Here is a 17,924-nt window from a genome sequence, read left to right on the forward strand (position 1 = left end):
AATCAGTAACCTGAAAGAAACATTGAGGCTTTGATTTAGAGAATACATGTAAAGTTTCAACCGGGAGGAATGGTTAGGACTTTGTTGGTGAAATCCAGGGATTATAGCACTACAAGAGGGTATTTACAGTCCCAAAATGTGGTACCAGCCTATATGACCATTTTTTCCCTGCTAAGCATTTATCTTATTTCCACCATTGTCAGTTTTAAGGCAAGTTATCATTCTTCTCCTGTCAGCCTCTTCTGCTCCAGGACAGGCACCTGGGTTGCCAGCAGAGTAGTAGAGAGTAAGGGCATGAGCCATCTAACAAATACATCTGCAGCACACTGGCACTACTCTGCTTTCTGTCCTCAATATTTTTATATCCAACTTACCCTGAAAAAAGTTAAATGATCTGTTTGAAGGAAGTGATATGGCTAAGCCACAAAAGTGGCAACATCACTTTTCCCTAATAGTTAAAAGATAATCAGCAGGAAGAGAAACTTGAGGCTTAAATCTGATAATATAAATGACTTACATTATTTCGATTAGGGTTATTCAACTGTGCTTCGAACGCTAACATCAGGCTCAGCTACTTTTGCCTTAGAACTATCTACTTATCAAGCCATGAATCCTCAAGATCAGAATACACTGCTCAACCGGAGAAGTGGTTTGACCTAAATGTTTTAGTTTTTGGAGAGAAATTCAGGAGCACCTAGCTACTTAATTTTCAGTAAGAACAATTTTTATTGCACAAATAAAGTACTGTTTCAGTACATTCAGAGAACTAGATAAAAGATATAACTTAAGCTTTGATAGTGGCACTGGAGCCACCCATTTTAATTTATATAATGAGAAATGTACCTGAATTATGCTGTTCATCTATGAAGTTATTACTATAAGTAGCCTTCAGAAGAGTGGTATCACGAAGTTGTGTTTCTTTTGTGTCTCTAAGCTTGTCTCACAAGAAAGATGCCAGGCCTCTTCTATATGTAATAAGATAGAGGGTCAAAGGTTCAATCAATACAAATATTTTATTCAAAAAAGTCTAATATCTTATTTTACATGATTTCAAAATAAAGTTGATTGTAGTACAGATTGCTGTGGCCTTTTTCCCCTCCATTTTTTACATGTTCTACATGTTCTCGTGGTTACAATATCCAGCATAAAGAGGTTGTGCAGCTATTCCACGTCTGTAGATAACATGAATAAAGATATTTTAGATTGATATTCATGTCATCTTAGAAACTGAAATTAGAATCACTGAATCACAGCATTACTGAAAATAAGGGAAGAAAATTAAAGCAACTCAAGATGGAGTTCTAAGTTACACCAAAATTTTTTGTATCTATAATACAGTCACAAGTCTGAATATATCTTCTTTACAGGTATTATTACTTAGAAAAAAATAATTCCTGGTTTCTTCTAATTACTATTTGTTAGGTAACATACATTTCTATTTATAGCAAAAGAAACTAACACTGAATAAGAAGGTTAAAAATCACGCTGGACTTAATAGTATCCTAGCTTGAGAAATAAGTATTTCTTACCTGACCATCCTGCAGCGGTGCCTTGTCAGTCTGTCATAGGCGTCATCCATATCTCTGACATCTTTGGAACTCCAGAGTCTCTCACCAACAGCACTTGCCCGAGGCCTAAAATTTAAATCACACATCCCCCACCAAGCAGTTTAAATTTATGTTTAGTACTTTTGTGTTTAGACGGAGAAGGAAAGCTAAGGCACCTTAATTCTTAAATGTTATCATGTAAATCCCATACCATAATCTTGGAGTGAGGTTAGTTGCATCCACATATTCTCCCCATAGACAAGCTTCTCCACCAATGAAAAGTTGTTTCTGTTCCTGAGTACCTAAATTAAAATCATTGAATTAAGTTCAGAAGTTCAAAGCTTGTACACAGAGGCAATATTAATTTTATCAAGATTTGTTTCTTCTGTCTTTATCCTAGGGCAACATTTCTCGCCTGTGGTTAGCAGGACCTTGGGAGATGCTAATGGTTGTGGCACAAAAAAGATGGCCCCTCCTCTTCCCCCACCCCCCCAAAAAAATGTTTGCTAACTTTATCCCCAGCCCTGCCCCACGGTTCACAGCACGGGTTAGCACCATAGATTAATGTAGTGGGCCAGTATTAAACAGTTTTATTTTGGTTTTATGCAAACTTATCTGGACACCAGAAACCATTTTTCAAATCCCTAGTTGCCTATTTAGTAGTGTGCCAGGGAATATAACTTGGAATACTAGTTTTTTAGTGGACTGTGACCACCATGCCTGCCTTTAATTTCTACCTCTTGCCATTTAAAACAGAAATTGAATACTTAATGTGTGTTTTTTAATTTTTTTTGGAGATGGAGTCTTGCTTGGTCACCCAGGCTGGAGTGCGGTGGCACGATCTTGGCACACTGCAACCTCCACCTCCTGGGTTCAAGCAAGTCTCTGCCTCAGCCTCCCAAATAGCTGGGATTATAGGTACCCACCATCACGTCCGGCTAATTTTTGTATTTTTAGTAGAGACAATTTCACCATCTTGGCCAGGCTTGTCTTGAACTCCTGACCTCGTGATCCACCTCCCTCGGCCTCCCAAAGTGCTGGGATTACAGGCATGAGCCACCGTGCCCAGCCACTTAATGCTTTTTAAAAATCAGTAATTATCGCTTTTTGGTCCTCATAAACTGCATTGTATATAAAATTATCAATTCTTAATAGACCTATGGTTTTGAAACTTTTTTAAATAGCAAAATCCTTTTTCAATGATTTTGCACTAAAGGCTAATGTACAAAACTGGACAAACTAGAATTTTTTTATGAAGGGGATCTGACAGCCTGAAGCTCCACCCTTCAGATGTCCCTTCCTGTCCCATCCACCAAGGATTCTACTCCTCAGAATCCTAAGACAACACAGCCTGAAATCTGCTGAACTAAAACTATAGCTTTGCTTAGGTGTCGTCTTACATTGGAGAAGCAGTTCAGAAGAGGGCATATAAGGTTAATGCAATCAAATAGCTTTAGAATGTAGAGAGTGAGGAGCCATCATTGAAACTGGAGATAAAATCTAAGGGGATCTATAATACTTTTGAAGTTCTTGAATTTAGGCAACTATATGGTTTCTTGAGAGTTTAAAATGATACTGAGCTTAAAAAAGTACATAAAAATCAAGGATCAAACATAAAAGACAGTTGGTAGGTAATATCTAGGTAAGGATTTCTGGGGTGGGAGGTTACAGAAGAAAACTCAAAGGTAACAACGGTTGCTTCACTTAACCATCAGCTTCACAGTAACCCACAACACTTGGACCAACTGCTTCACTTACCACCAAAATCAAGAGGTTCCACTTTATAGTATTTCCTCCAATCTTGTCCATAACTAATCAAATCTAAGTACCAAGGAGCAGAAAGGATTACAGGGAAGCCAGATGCTGTGACTCTACTGAGTTCCTCAGGATACGCGCTGTCTTTCCATACTTCAACTATTGTGCCTGGCGCAAGCTATTAACGTTACAAATTGCAATACATATTATTAGGCCTAGAACAGTAGATGAAATTGAAAGTTTAAGGCATTATTACTAGGAACATAATTTTCTAAGATCCTTAAAAAGAAAAATCTGCATTTTCTTTTTCCCCTTCAGAGTTAGTGCCATGTGATACTCATTTTAGGGACTTGAAAAGTTTCATCAACCTTAGGTTGGGATATTTAACTTTTGCTTATATATGGATACCACATAGGTTCAGTTAACTAGCTGAGACTTGCATTTTAGTCTCATTTCTACCAAACTTACCTTGGAACTATGAGGTCCAAAGTGGTCACTAACCACACTGGAAAGCTAATACTAGTAGTTAGACTTGCAAATTCCCAGTTGCCCCAAGAAAAATAATTAAGTCTCTTATATTGATCAGATGCAGTCTTCACAATGCTCACCTTCGCTTTATCATCAAAAACCTCCTGCCAGACAATGGATCCCTTGTTTATGGTTGCAATAATATCCAAAACCCTAGTATTACAAAAAAAATTATAGTTATTTTAGATCACAAGCTTAACAATATATTTAAAACATGTACATTTTCTACCAAGGATTTCTTGTGTTTTGAGAGGTGCCTTTTAGTATAGTACAGCTTTATAGCAGAAGCAGCTCAAGTTGGGAAGTGTCACAAGTAGTTCCTCCTTTTTAGCACTTGATACAGAACCTAACATAGTATGGGGGTTTAATAATCATTTGCTGAATGAATGAGTTAAACATGCCCCTAAGATAGGAAGAAGTGGCCTCAAATTGAGTTGGTAGGCAACTCAGGAAATTGTACAAACAGCAATCTCTTAAAATTTTATGGCTGTCTTAAAATAGTAGCAACCATGATCTAGTCTATCACATAAATTAACATGTAACAGTTGCTGACAATCAGTCCACAAATATTTACAGATATTTACACAATGCCAGGTGCTCTGCAGATAAATAAAATTTAAATGCATCACACAAAAAGCTGAACAGGCAAAGGCTGGAACCTGGGCTTGCCAAATAAATGGTACAGCATAAGGGATGGCAACTACAGCTTGCAGGCTGTTTTTGTATGTCTCATGGGCTAAGAATGGTTTTTATATTTGTAAAACATTATTTTTTTTAAGTTTTAAAATTTGAGGTTTTTTTTTAAGTTAAAAAAAAATTGTATGTGGCCCATGGGCAATTGTACGTGGTCCATGAAGCCTAAAATCTTTACTCTCTGACCCTTTACAGAAAAAGTTTGCCAATCCCTCTAGGGCAGCACGGTCTAGTAGAACTTCCTGGGATGGAAATGTGTATATATATGCACTTTTCAGTATGGCAGTCACTAGCCTCAGCTGGCTACTTAACACTTGACATATGGCTAATGCAACTGAGTAGCTGGATTTTTAACTTTCATTAATTTTAATTAATTTACATATGGACAGGCACCTGTGGCTATGGCTACTGTATTGGGTAGCACAGGTATATAGTAAAATAAATGCTCCTGGAATTGACAAAATGGAATGAATTCCAGGGGCTGGATGGTAGTGAAGACTTCACAGGGTAGCCAAGGCTTCAAGCTGAGTTTTATTTATTTATTGATGGATTGACTGATTGATTGAGACAGTCTCACTCTGTTGCCCAGGCTGGAGTGCAGTGGTGCGATCTTGGCTCACTGTAACCTCCACCTCCCAGGAGATTCTCCCTCAGCCTCCCGAGTAGCTGGGATTACAGGCAGCTGCCACCACGCCTGGCTAATTTTTGTATTTTTAGTAGAGACGGGGTTTCACCATGTTGGCCAGGCTGGTCTCGAATTCCTGGCCTCCGGTGATCCACCTGCCTCGGCCTCCCAAAGTGCTGGGATTACAGGCGTGAGCCACCATGCCCAGCCCAAGCTGAGTTTTTAGAACAGATGACTGCCTTCCTATATTTCAACAGCTATTGGAAAATACTTGGAGTCACCATGTTACGGATTTAAAGCAAGCAGTGGGTATTGCTTCCTTTAGTGATTTTTCACATCTACACTTAGGCAAAGGATGTAGAGAAAATGTAAAAATAGAGCATATTACTAAATAAACTTTTACAAAAAGCATTAATACAGAAATAGGTTTTCAAACAACTTACTTTTGAATGTAGAAAGATTCTAGTTTTTTAAAATCTGTGCCAAAGCCTTTATGCCTCATGAAATCTTGAATTTTTGGATTTGATTCCCTAAAGCAAAAAGTGATTAAAATTTCATTAGAAGTTTGATATGCTCAGTTTATTATTTAGAGCAGTATATATGCCTAACATCAGTTGTGCAGACTTAAAACTATTAAAGTTTGTAGCTAGTAAAAAGAGGCCTAAAAACTTAATTACAAGTTATCTTAATTATCCATTGCAAACTATTTTTTCAAGAAGCTGATTTCCTGTAAAAATGGCTTTCTTTACCTTACCACCTTTCTCCTCCATCTAAAGCTATTTGCAGAGAGAATTTTTATTTGAAAAATCTTTCCTAATCATTGATTGCCCTCTTTCACTAAAGGTGTTCTCATTTCACAGTAGTCTTTTTTTGAATCTCCATTTTCTTCTGCATCTTGTTTTTCCTCAAGCTTTACTTTGCCATACCAAAATGTACATTCTACAAAAATCTACCATCTCAGGAGTCATGTTGCCCAGTTTAAACCCTTACAAGCAGGCATGTTACTCTTAAGTCTTCCTTATGGTGTGGAGCCCTCTACAGCTACTTCAATGCAACAGGTTTTTTATTCTTTTTTTTTTTTTTTTTTGAGATGAAGTCTCACTCTGTCACTCAGTCTGGAGTACAGTGGCATGATCTCAGCTCACTGCAATCTCTTCCTCCCAGGTTCAAGAGATTCTCCTGCCTCAGCCTCCCGAGTAGCTGGGATTACAGGTACCTGCCACCACGCCCAGCTAATTTTTGTATTTTTAGTAGAGATGGGGTTTCACCATGTTGGCCAGGCTAGTCTTGAACTCCTTACCTCAGGTGATCTGCCTGCCTCTGCCTCCCAAAGTGGCTGGGATTATAGGCATGAGCCACCGCACGCAGCCTCTCTTTTTTTTTTTAAAGGGGTTTTAAGGAATCATCTTACCAACACTTAAATTCCACTTCATCTCCTCCCAAATGAATGAATTGATCTGGAAACACCTCACTAATTTCTTTGAAAAATGTAGTAAGGAAGCTGTATGTTGTATTCAGAGTAGGGTTTATAGGTCCAAAAGAGTCCGACTTGGTTTGTCTACTGTAACACGGAGTCAGGAGGTCTTTCTGACCTAGAAGAAAATATTAAGATTCTTTTTAAAAGAAGTGTCCTCATTATAAAGATCTGGTTTTCCACATGATTTTACTACGTCATTTTATTGAAGCTACAAGATTTTATACACAAAAGATGAACATGTTTACTAAGAGCTAGTAATTTCTTCCAAATAAGAAGGAATTGTTTCCTGAATCCTGTCTCTTTGCCTTTGTTTCCCATTATATCTGAGATTTTATCTACGTCAAATGTTAGTAACTCCCAAATCTTCAGCTTGCCTCAACCCTTTTTCTTGAGCTTCAATTCATTTCAAATTCCCTGCTGGATACAACTGGATATCCTAGCTGTACTTCAAATACAAGCTAACAAAAAACAACATCTGCAGTCCCTAGGCTCCCTTCTCTAGCTTCTCCTGATTTTCGTATTCTAATAAGGGTACCATCATCATCCTAGAGTATATACCTCCTCTCTCCTGGAGTCCATCAGTTGCCAAATTCTATGGATATTTCCAGAATGTCTCTCAGTTCTGTCCATTATTTTACATTCCCACTATCACCCCCCGGTCCAGAACTCCAATCTGTCACTTTCCCAAAGGTTTTCCCAAAGTGTGGTTCCCATCATGTTACTCCTCTGCTGAGAAATTTTCACTGGTTTCCAATGTGTCCTAATGAAGTTCACATTCCTCACCAAAGGCCCGCTAACGTACTTTTCCAGATTTACCTCTCACTATTCCCCATGTCTACTCTAATAATATTGAGCAATTATAAATGCTTGGTACTGTGCTATGTGCTTTACATTATTTAATTCTCAAAAAAATTACATGATAGCTACTACTAATTCTCATTTTAGAGATGGAGAAACTGAAGATGAGATATTGTAACTTGCCCAAGGTCACCTAGTTTATAATGGGAGAAGGAAGATTCAAACCCAAGCTGTCTGGCTCCAAAGCCAAAGTTCTTAATCACCACCCTATAATGCCTCCTACTCTGCTACACTCTACTCCAGCTACATACTTGTCAAGCATATCTTACACTTTTTGCACACATTTCCTTATGCCATTTCCTCTACCAGAAACATGAATATATTCTGTGATCACTCAAAAGCATTTTAAGTGTTACCTCATCTATGAAACCATTTCTTGAATTCACTTATCATGTTCTACTTTTTGTAATCACTATTTTCTTTTATTCCCTTTTTTATACTTTAGGCAGTACCTAATCACAATGACTTGCTCACAATAGACACAGAGTAGTTAATTGAATTGTATCTGTCAATAGTGTTACTGATAGGCCAATCACAGTTAAGAACAAAATGAGCAAACGCTAGGTCATAAAATAAGAAATGCAATACCTCAAATATTCACTTTTGCAACTTACAAAATACAACTCCTGGCCAGGTGCAGTGGCTCACACCTATAATCCCAACACTTTGGGAGGCCGAGGCAGGCCGATCATGAGGTCAGGAGATCAAGACCATCCTGGCTAACATGGTGAAACCCCATCTCTACTAAAAATACAAAAAATCAGCGTGGTGGCGGGCACCTGTAGTCCCAGCTTCTCAGTAGGCTGAGGCAGGAGAATCACTTGAACCTGGGAGGCAGAGGTTGCAGTGAGCCAAAATCATGCCACTGCACTCCAGCCTGGGCAACAGAGTGAGACTCCATCTCAAAAAACAAAACAAAACAAAAACAAAAATTGGCTGGGCATGGTGGCGCATGCCTGTAGTCTCAGCTACTTGGGAGGCTGAGGCAGGAGAATCGCTTGATCCTGGGAGGTGGAGGTTGCAGTGGGCCAAGATTGTACCACTGCACTCCAGCCTGAGTGACAGAGCAAGACTCCATCTCAAAAAATAAGATAAAATGAAATAAAATACAACTCCTTACCTTTTCCCCAAGATAGTGTATGCCCAGGGGTATCAAATTCTGGCAGGACTCGAATTCCTCGTAATCTGGCATATTCAATCACCATACGGACATCATTTGGTATATAAACATGAGACAAAGAATAGCTTCCCTGTAAAAGCCATATTTATTCAAGTTAAAATGTACAACGTAGATTTGATCCTGGAAATTGTTAACAATTGTGCTTGCATTTGATATTTGACAGATAATTTTTTCACTATGACAATGTATTAGTTTCATGTGATATTAGATGACTCATTTAAAGATAACATAGTGCCATAGTTTGAGTAGAAAATTTCAGAAAGAAAATTTCTGCTAAGTCGCACATACTCAAAGGATGATAGCCATTTTGGGGCTTTTGTCAAATCATTTGTTTACCATATTTTAGCAATAAATTCTCAGTATACTTTGGGCTAACCCCAGATTTACTGGTAGAAATATCTGTCTCCATCAGTGCCTCCTGTTTCAAGAGTGTCTACTATCATGCTGTTTCAACTTCCATGTAAGCATACAACAAAACAAATGTTTCCAAAGTGAAACTTCTGAAAACACTGCTTTTGTCAATTTTAGAGTCAAAATGTACACCTTATTACAAAGCATAGCTGTTGTCCTTCAAAGGACTATCAGCTTGAATTACTATCAGCTTGAAAAATTCCCATATAGACTCTATAATAAGTGACTTGGTTTTTTTTAATGATTACCTCAGTCCCTTTATAGGTCACTTGAAAAATTAGAACTCAATATTGTTTGTAACTAAAGTTGTGAGCTGTTCCTTAGCACATTTCTCAAACTATGGCCTATAAGTGCTCAATTGCGGAAAAGCAGTCTTGTCTCCCAGCACTGCAAATCAAATTTCTATCAAGACTAGATTTAACTACCAGTTTATAGTAAATACAGGGACATGTTAATTGACACTATGGGGTGCAATCAGCAAAACCCAGACTGTGGGAAACTGTAGGACACATGACTCAGTTTCTTCAACAACAATTACAGGAGAAAAAGGTGGGAAGCGGGGACCTGTAGATCAAAAGAGAATTACTAGACATATTAACTCACCACAATTATGGAGCTTATTTGTATCCCACTGCAAATTTTTAAAAATAATTTTTTAACTAAGAGGAAAAGACACTTGGAGAAATGTGAATATTGATTGGCTGTCTAGATTACTGTTAATTTTTTAGCTGCAATCATGTATTATGGTTATTTTTTCTTAAAGAACAGGCCTTTTTACAGTGAGATACAATGATGGATTTTATTCAAAACAACAGGATGGGGCAGGGCTTGTCTGCAGGAGTTTAAGTGATACAAGGTTGACCATGTATTCATGTTTGAACCTGTGTGATGAGAACATGGGAGTTCATTAAACTATTCTGTATCTGTATATGTCTGAAATTTGCCATAATAAAAAGTAAAACAAAACGAAACAAAAACACAAGTGCTGTTAGCACATTTTAGCCTACATAGCTAACACTGGAGAAAGTTTTGGAATTATGGCCGGAGGACAGAATTTAGAGTCCTGGCTTTGTCCCGTCCTAACCACAACTTTACACAAGGCACATCATTTCTCTGGATGTCAGGTACCTTCTTTGTATTACAGGGGTATTAAACTACGGGACACTGAGGGTCCCTCCCAGGTCCACTGGTCCATGATACAGTCAATTTGAACACTGTTAACTGAGACTACCATTATTTTCTAAGAAAACACTCTCACCTCTAAAATTCCCTACTTCATGTAGTTTCTCAGAGAGAAAAATAGTCATTTATGGATTTCCAAACAATTATGTTTAAAACAAATACACTGTTAGACAACTTGATAAATATATTATCTTAACCATATGTAATTTGAGAATTATTCAGGGCTTCTACCTTGTTAAATTTCAGTGTATACTTCTCCAGAGATTGTTTATATTCACAGTAACAATTACAGTAACCGTTATAACAGTAACAAAAAAGTTTTATGGATGTAAAATGCTAAGTCACAGCCAAAAACAATTAAAAACCATAAACTTCTGATTTTTACACTTCGATTCTATCCATAAGAACAAACATTTAAGCTACAAACTTGTAATGAAACTGTACCCAACGTTTTTGTAGACAGAGTACAATACAATTTACTCACCTTATTGCTTAACTCAGGAAAAGCGATGCTCTGATACGGGAAAGACTGGTCATCAACCATGTGCCAGTGAAGAACATTAAACTTATTAAAAGCCATGGCATCCTGCAAGCAAACATATTTAAAAATTATATACTGCAGACACCATATACAATCCATATTACCTATCTACATTTGGAATTGCTTCCAATATGTCTGCTTCCTTTAAAACTAATTTTTTTTTTTGGGGGGGGGGACAGGGTCTCACTCTATTGCCCAGGCTGCAGTACAGTGGCATGATCTTGGCTCACTGCAGCCTTGACCTCCCAGTCTCAAGTGATCCTCCCACTTCAGCCTCCTGAGTAGCTAGGACTACAGGTGCTCACCACCATGCCCAGGTCATTTTTGTATTTTTTGTCGAAACAGGATTTTGCCATGTTGCCCAGGCTGGTCTGAAACTCCTGGGCTCAAGCCAACCACCCGCCTCGGCCTCCCAAAGTGCTGGGATTTCAGGCATGAGCCACTACACCTGGCTAAAATTTATTTTTCAGCAAAGAAAGAATGAGAAGAAATAGAAATTCCTCATCATACATACTTCACATGACACATCAGTATACAAAAAGCCTCTGGAGATGTTGTATTTATTCTAGACAGTGAGTTGTAACTTTGCTCTGTGGGAGAAGAGCAGGCTTATAAATTCCCAATATGTAGTGGTCTGCCAAGAATGCAAAATGGTTCTTGGCTGCCACTGTGTTTGGGAATAGAGCAAAGGAAAAATGGAGCATTCATTTAAGTACCAGGACTTATAATTCCCACAGTTCTGAAATTTAAGTCCCAACCAAGAATTTCATTGCAAACTCAATACAATTCTCCCAGAGAAATTTTTGGGCAAATTGAGTTATTAATTTTATGTATACTCTAGAGGAATAACCAATATAATATTTATATAAAATACAAACACTATTTTTAAAAGATGAAAAACAGTAAGGGAGAAGATTTGTCCAACAAGATCATCAAAACTTAAAGACTCTGTCTTCATCAAAGCTGAAGGGATTTGGCTGATGGAGTTAGGAAATCTTTTACATACAAGGGGATTGTGCAGATAAATATATTGAGGATAAAAGGAGGATTTTCACTCTCAGAGAAGGGAGCCAGAAATATAGGTGTTAATTGGAATTGAGCTTATTAATACAAACTCATGGGTTTTAACATAGACCAGGGGTTGGCAAACATTTTACATAAAGGGCTAGACAGTAAATATTCTGGCTTTGCAAGCCATAGAGTTTGTTACGCCTACTCCACTCTGCAATTGTAGAGACAATATGTAAACAAACATACATGGCTATATTCCTGTAAACTTTATTTGTGAGGCCAGACACGGTGGCTCACACCTGTAACCCCCGTACTTTGGGAGGCTGAGGCAGGAAGATTGCTTGGGCCCAGGAGTTTGAGACCAGCCTGTATGACATAGTGAGACCCTATCTCTACTAAAAAATTTTTAAGAAATTAGCTGGTCATTGTGACACATGCCTATAGTCCCAGCCATTCTAGAGGCTGAGGTGGGAGGATTGCTTGAGCCTGGGAGGTTGAGACTGCCATAAGCTGAACTCATACCTCTGCACTCCAGCCTGGGCGTGACAGCGAGACCAAAACCCCACGTTTGTGAAAATAGATGGTGAACTGGATTTGGCCTTTGGGGTATAGTTTGCCAACTCCTGATATAAACAGATATAGAAATATGGAAAGGTGTGTGTATTCATACAAATGTATACATACATAGGTACACACATGTTTTCTAGCCCTCTCTGCTCAGAGGGTCTACAAGCAATGACATCCTAGTAGCAATGAGCACACCTAGAGCCTAGATATTGGTTTCAAAATGTTGTTGACCACTAAAAGGGTTCCTTGAAGAAAAGTCTAAGGACACAGAAAAGACCGGGACAGGAAAGACAGGCCTGGAACATCATGTGCCAAAAAGTAAGAAAGTGCTCCAAAATTAAAGGGAACCTGCAAGGGATGTAAGAGGCAACTTGAAGGACTTCCAATGACCAAAGCTGGGATAATTTGGCTATTAAACAAGGAAAGTGGCTGGGCACAGTGGCTCACGCCTGTAATCCCAGCACTTTGGGAGGCCAAGGCGGGTGGACCACCTGAGGCTAGGAGCTGGGGACCAGCCTGGCCAACATGGTGAAACCCTATCTCTACTAAAAATACAAAAATTAGCTGGGCGTGGTGGCAGATGCCTGTAACCCCAGCTACTCAGCAGGCTGAGGCAGGAGAATCGCTTGAACCCGGGAGGCAGAGGTTGCAGTGAGCTGAGACCGCGCCATTGCACTCCAGCCTGGGCGACGAGCGAAACTCTGTCTCAAACAAACGAAAAAACAGGAAAAGTAACAGATTACAATCCTGAATAACATAGTAACTCATGAGTTCACACTGAGAAAAATAACGAATACTTAAATAAAAGAGAAGGGATTGCTCTACCTTACAGTGAAATGCCAAGTAATAAATGATAGAAGGAATGATGGAATTAGAAGCATCACCACTCAGTAGCCACCTTAGTAATAACTGATTTAGGCAAGAACCATCTGTGGATGCTAAAACTAGTGAGTGAACGCTGGATGAAGAATGGGATTTTACACAGTCTCAAGATTTCTTCCCACAAGATACTTAATTACTTAAGTACAAAATGCTTTTTAAGCCCGGCGCGGTGGCTCACGCTTGTAATCCCAGCACTTTGGGAGGCCGAGGCGGGCGGATCATGAGGTCAGGAGATCGAGACCACGGAGAAACCCCCTCTCTACTAAAAATACAAAAAAAATTAGCCAGGCGAGGTGGCGGGTGCCTGTAATCCCAGCTACTCAGAGAGGCTGAGGCAGGAGAATGGCGTGAACCCGGGAGACGGAGCTTGCAGTGAGCTGAGATTGCGCCACTGCACTCCAGCCTGGGCGACAGAGCAAGACTCTGTCTCAAAAAAAAAAAAAAAAAGCTTTTTAATTAACATCACAGTGGAGAAACCTGGCAGATGATATCTTAGGCAAGTTATAACTGAATAATACCAGAAATGAAATAAGACACTGTGTCACCTGATAAGCACTGAGAAGAACACAGCATCATTTCTGCTTTATTCCTGCCAAAAAGGCGTAACTGAATCTTATCTTCTGGGAAATGGACAAGCTAAGGCATACTCTACAAAGCAACTGGCCTATACTCTTCAAAAATGTCATGGTCTTAAAAGACAAGGAAAGATAGTCAGTTGCAGATTAATGGTGGTGAAAGAGACATACAAGTAAATGGAACACCTGATTTTGGATGGGACGTGGAACCTATAAAAGACATTGTTGGAACAATCGAAATTTGAATGGGGTCTGCGTATTAGATGCAGTATTGGGTCAATGTCCTGAGTTTGATGGTTGTACTGAAGTTATTAAATGTCCATTTTTTACGAAATTCATCCTGAAATATTAAGGGGGTATTGATGCATCATATGTGCCCATGAGGTTTAGAAAACGTATTTTTAGAGAGGGAGAATAAAGCAAATATATAGCTTAAATAAATTTAATATTTAATAAATACAATAAAAATTTTAAATTGGAGTATCTGGGTAAAGAGTATATAGGAGTTCTTTGCACACTATTTACAACTTTTCCCTAAGTTTAAGACTTCAAAATACAAACAAAAATAAAAACTGCTAAAGCTATAGAAATTAAAACCACATGTACTGGCCCAAGAAGATAAACTAGTAAAGATTATGACTTCAGAAAGTAACTTCTGTATTTATCGCAATTTAGTATTTAATAATTATAACTGAATTTAGTATTAAGTAATTGTCATTGAAAGCAATAGGGAATTGTAGATTGCTCAGAAATGAAGGGATTACTGCCTAACCATTTGGAAAGTAAAATTAAAATGCATAATAGGTTTGATACACTAAAGTAAATTCTAATAGAATCAAGAATTTAATAAGAAAAAGTATAATAATACTAAAATAAAATTTAAGAGGTTATTTTTATATTTATATCCTTGTTGTAGAGAAGGATTCTCAGCATACTTCCCAAAGCCAAAAATGATAGAAAGGATAACATTGAAATATACTACTCCTTTAAAAAACTTGTGGCTGGGCATAGTGGCTGATGCCTGTAATCCCAGCACTTTGAGAGGCCAAGGCAGGTGGATCGCCTGAGCACAGGAGTTTAAGACCAACCTGGGAAATGTGTCAAAACCCCATCTCTTTAAAAAAAAAAAAAAAAAAAAAAGTTAGCAGGGTTCTTTGCTAAAAAATAAGAATAAAAAAATTTCGCCAGGCATGGGGGCTCACGCTTGTAATCCCAGCACTTCAGGAAGCTGAGGAAGGTAGATCACCTGAGGTCAGGAGTTCAAGATCAGCCTGGCCAACATAGTAAAACTCGGCCTCTACTAAAAATATAAAAATTAGCCAGGCGTGATGGCGGGCACCTGTAATCCCAGCTACTTAGGAGGCTGAGGCAGGAGAATCTCTTGAATCCGACAGGCAGAGGTTGCAGTGAGCTGAGACCGCACCATTGCACTCCAACCTGTGCAACAAGAGCAAAACTCTGTCTCAATAAATAAATAAATAAAAATGTAAATGTCTACAGGCATTGTAAAGTTATTAAAACAAATTTAGAAATTTAGAAAAAATTCACAACAACATATGATGGGTAAGTATATAATATAAATCTAAGGTGGAGTGTGGTGGCTCATGCCTATAATCCCAACGCTTTGGGAGGCCAAGGTGGAAGGATCACTTGACACCAGGAGTTTGAGGCTAGCCTGGGCATTATGGTGAGACCCTATCTCTACACAAATTTTTTTAAAATATAAAAAATTTAAATTAATAATTTTAAAAATAAGATACATATAAGCAAATATAAAAGTATCAGTGGCACAATCTATAGACAAATATAACATTAAAACATTAAACCAATAAAGAAGGTATTCACATTCTAGATGACAAAATAAACATAGAAAATAAACTTACAGCTGGGCGCAGTGGCTCATGCCTGTAATCCCAGCACTTTGAGAGGCCGAGGTGGGCAGACTGCCTGAGCACAGGAGTTTGAGACCAGCCTGGGCAACATGGCGAAACCCTGTCTCTACTAAAAATACAAAAAATTAGCCGCGTGTGGTGGTGCACGCCTGTAATCTCAGCTACTCAGGAGGCTGAGGTCCAAGAATCGCTTGAACCCAGGAGGCAGAGATTACAGTGAACCAAGATCATGCCACTGCACTCCAGTCTGGGCGACAGAGCAAGACCGTCTCAAAAAAAAAAAAAAAAAAAAAAAAAAAAGGAAACTTAGGGTTTATAACATAAAATATACAAATAACTAATATGTAAAAAAAAAAAAAGAAAAAAGGCTTATATTCACTAAAAAGCAAGGAAGTGCACATTAAAACAAGGAGATATATTTTATCCTTAGATCAGCAACAAACATGGCAAAGATGTACCACACAGTTGGCCAAGCATATGTGGCTATGACCGACCTGTCTAGAAGGCAGCCTGACAGTATATACCAAAAGTTAAAATGTACCAAAAAATAAAATATATACATCTTAAGCCCAGAAATTCACTTCTAAGAATTTATCCTCCAGAAATAATCTTAACAAGTGTACAAATATATGTATAAAAGAACACTGCAGTAGTATTTATGATAATAGTTAATTAACTTAGATGTCCATCAGCACGAGACTAAATAAAATGAAATATTCAACTGTTAAAAGGGTAGCAAAGGCCAGGTGTGGTGGCTCACATCTGTAGTCCCATCATTTTGGGAGGCCAAGGCAGGCAAATCACTTGAGGTGAGGAGTTCAAGATCAGCCTGACCAACATGGTGAAACCCCATCTCTACTAAAAATACAAAAATTAGCCAGGTGTGGTGGTGGGCACCTGTAATCCCAGCTACTCGAGAGACAGAGGCAAGAGAATTGCTTGAACTCAGGAGGCAAAGGTTGCAGTGAGCCGAGATTGTGCCAACTGCACTCCAGCCTGGGTAACAGAGCGAGACTCCGTCTCACAAAAAAAAAAAAAGGGGGGGGGGTAGCAAAAGTACGGTCTCACTTAAGTTTTTTAAAAAGTCACACTGTGTATGTTAATATATTCATTTTGTTTGTTTTGAGATGGAGTCTCGCTCTGTTGCCCAGGCTGGAGTGCAGTGGCGTAATCTTGGCTCACTCCAACCTCCCTCTCCTAGGTTCAAACGATTTTGTGCCTCAGCCTCCCAAGTAGGTGGAATTACAGGCGTGCACCACCACGCCTGGCTAATTTTTTGTATTTTTAGTAGAGACGGGTTTCACCATGGTGGTCAGGCTGGTCTCAAACTCCTGACCTTGAATGATCCACCTGCCTCCACCTCCCAAAGTGCTGAGATTACAGGCGTGAGCCACCGTACCCTGCCTAATATATTCATTTTTTAAGTCTAAAATGAGACAAGTAGGACATAAAAATGTATGTCAATCTTTGGCAAATGAAATTATGGGATGACTGCCTATTTTATGCATATTTATATTGTTTAAACTTTTTACACTAAGCATCTATTTCTTAAAAGTGACAAGAGTGTCTTTTGGAGAAAAAATTCAGAGTATTAATGTAAATGTAAAAATAATTTTTAGGCCAGGCGTGGTGGCTCACACCTGTAATCCCAGCACTTTGGGAGGCTGAGGCAGGCGGATCACAAGGTTAAGTGATTGAGAACATCCTGGCCAACATGGTGAAACCCTGTCTCTACTAAAAATACAAAAATTAGCTGGGTGTGGTGGCAGGCACCTGTAATCCCAGCTACTCAGGAGGCTGAGGCAGGAGAATTGCTTGAATCCGGGAGGCGGAGGTTGCAGTGAGCCAAGATTGTGCCACTGCCCTCCAGCCTGGCGACAGAGCAAGACTTCAACTAAAATAATAATAATTAATAATAATAATAACTACTTTTGGCTGGGCGCGGTGGCTCACACCTGTAATCCCAGCACTTTGGGAAGCTGAGGCAGGCAGATCACCTGAGGTCAGGAGTTGAGACCAGCCTCAACATGGAAAAACCCCGTCTATACTAAAAATACAAAATTAGCTGGGTGTGGTGGTGCATGCCTGTAATCCCAGCTACTCGGGAGGCTGAGGCAGGAGAATTGCTTGAACGTGGGAAGCAGAGGTTGCGGTGAGCTGAGATCGTGCCATTGCACTCCAGCCTGGGCAACAAGAGCGA

General features: G+C 39.0%; 2 protein-coding genes across 5 annotated transcripts in view; one reads left to right on the top strand and one right to left on the bottom strand.

The window, feature by feature from the left end:
- Positions 1-1,075, top strand: part of GFM2 (GTP dependent ribosome recycling factor mitochondrial 2) — a 45,484-nt gene extending 44,409 nt beyond the window's left edge. For all 3 annotated transcript variants that reach the window (XM_055253904.1, XM_055253908.2, XM_055253909.2), the window contains one exon: positions 532-1,075. In XM_055253904.1, the coding sequence (XP_055109879.1) occupies positions 532-660 (129 nt within the window). In that variant the 3' untranslated portion in view covers positions 661-1,075. The remainder of the gene's footprint in view (positions 1-531) is intronic.
- HEXB (hexosaminidase subunit beta) overlaps positions 703-17,924 on the bottom strand; it is a 29,899-nt gene continuing 12,677 nt past the window's right edge. The window contains exons 6-15 of one of the 2 annotated variants that reach the window (XM_063623159.1): positions 10,741-10,842; positions 8,604-8,733; positions 6,560-6,740; positions 5,592-5,678; positions 3,911-3,983; positions 3,306-3,480; positions 1,759-1,849; positions 1,530-1,634; positions 1,045-1,172; positions 703-962 (exon numbers count right to left, since the gene is read on the bottom strand). In XM_063623159.1, the coding sequence (XP_063479229.1) occupies positions 1,115-1,172; positions 1,530-1,634; positions 1,759-1,849; positions 3,306-3,480; positions 3,911-3,983; positions 5,592-5,678; positions 6,560-6,740; positions 8,604-8,733; positions 10,741-10,842 (1,002 nt within the window). In that variant the 3' untranslated portion in view covers positions 703-962; positions 1,045-1,114. Of the gene's footprint in view, positions 963-994; positions 1,173-1,529; positions 1,635-1,758; positions 1,850-3,305; positions 3,481-3,910; positions 3,984-5,591; positions 5,679-6,559; positions 6,741-8,603; positions 8,734-10,740; positions 10,843-17,924 lie in introns of those variants that run through there. The other variant, XM_055253918.2, reaches the window with a different exon arrangement.

This window comes from Symphalangus syndactylus, chromosome 18, assembly GCF_028878055.3.
Source record: "Symphalangus syndactylus isolate Jambi chromosome 18, NHGRI_mSymSyn1-v2.1_pri, whole genome shotgun sequence".
NCBI lineage: Eukaryota > Metazoa > Chordata > Mammalia > Primates > Hylobatidae > Symphalangus > Symphalangus syndactylus.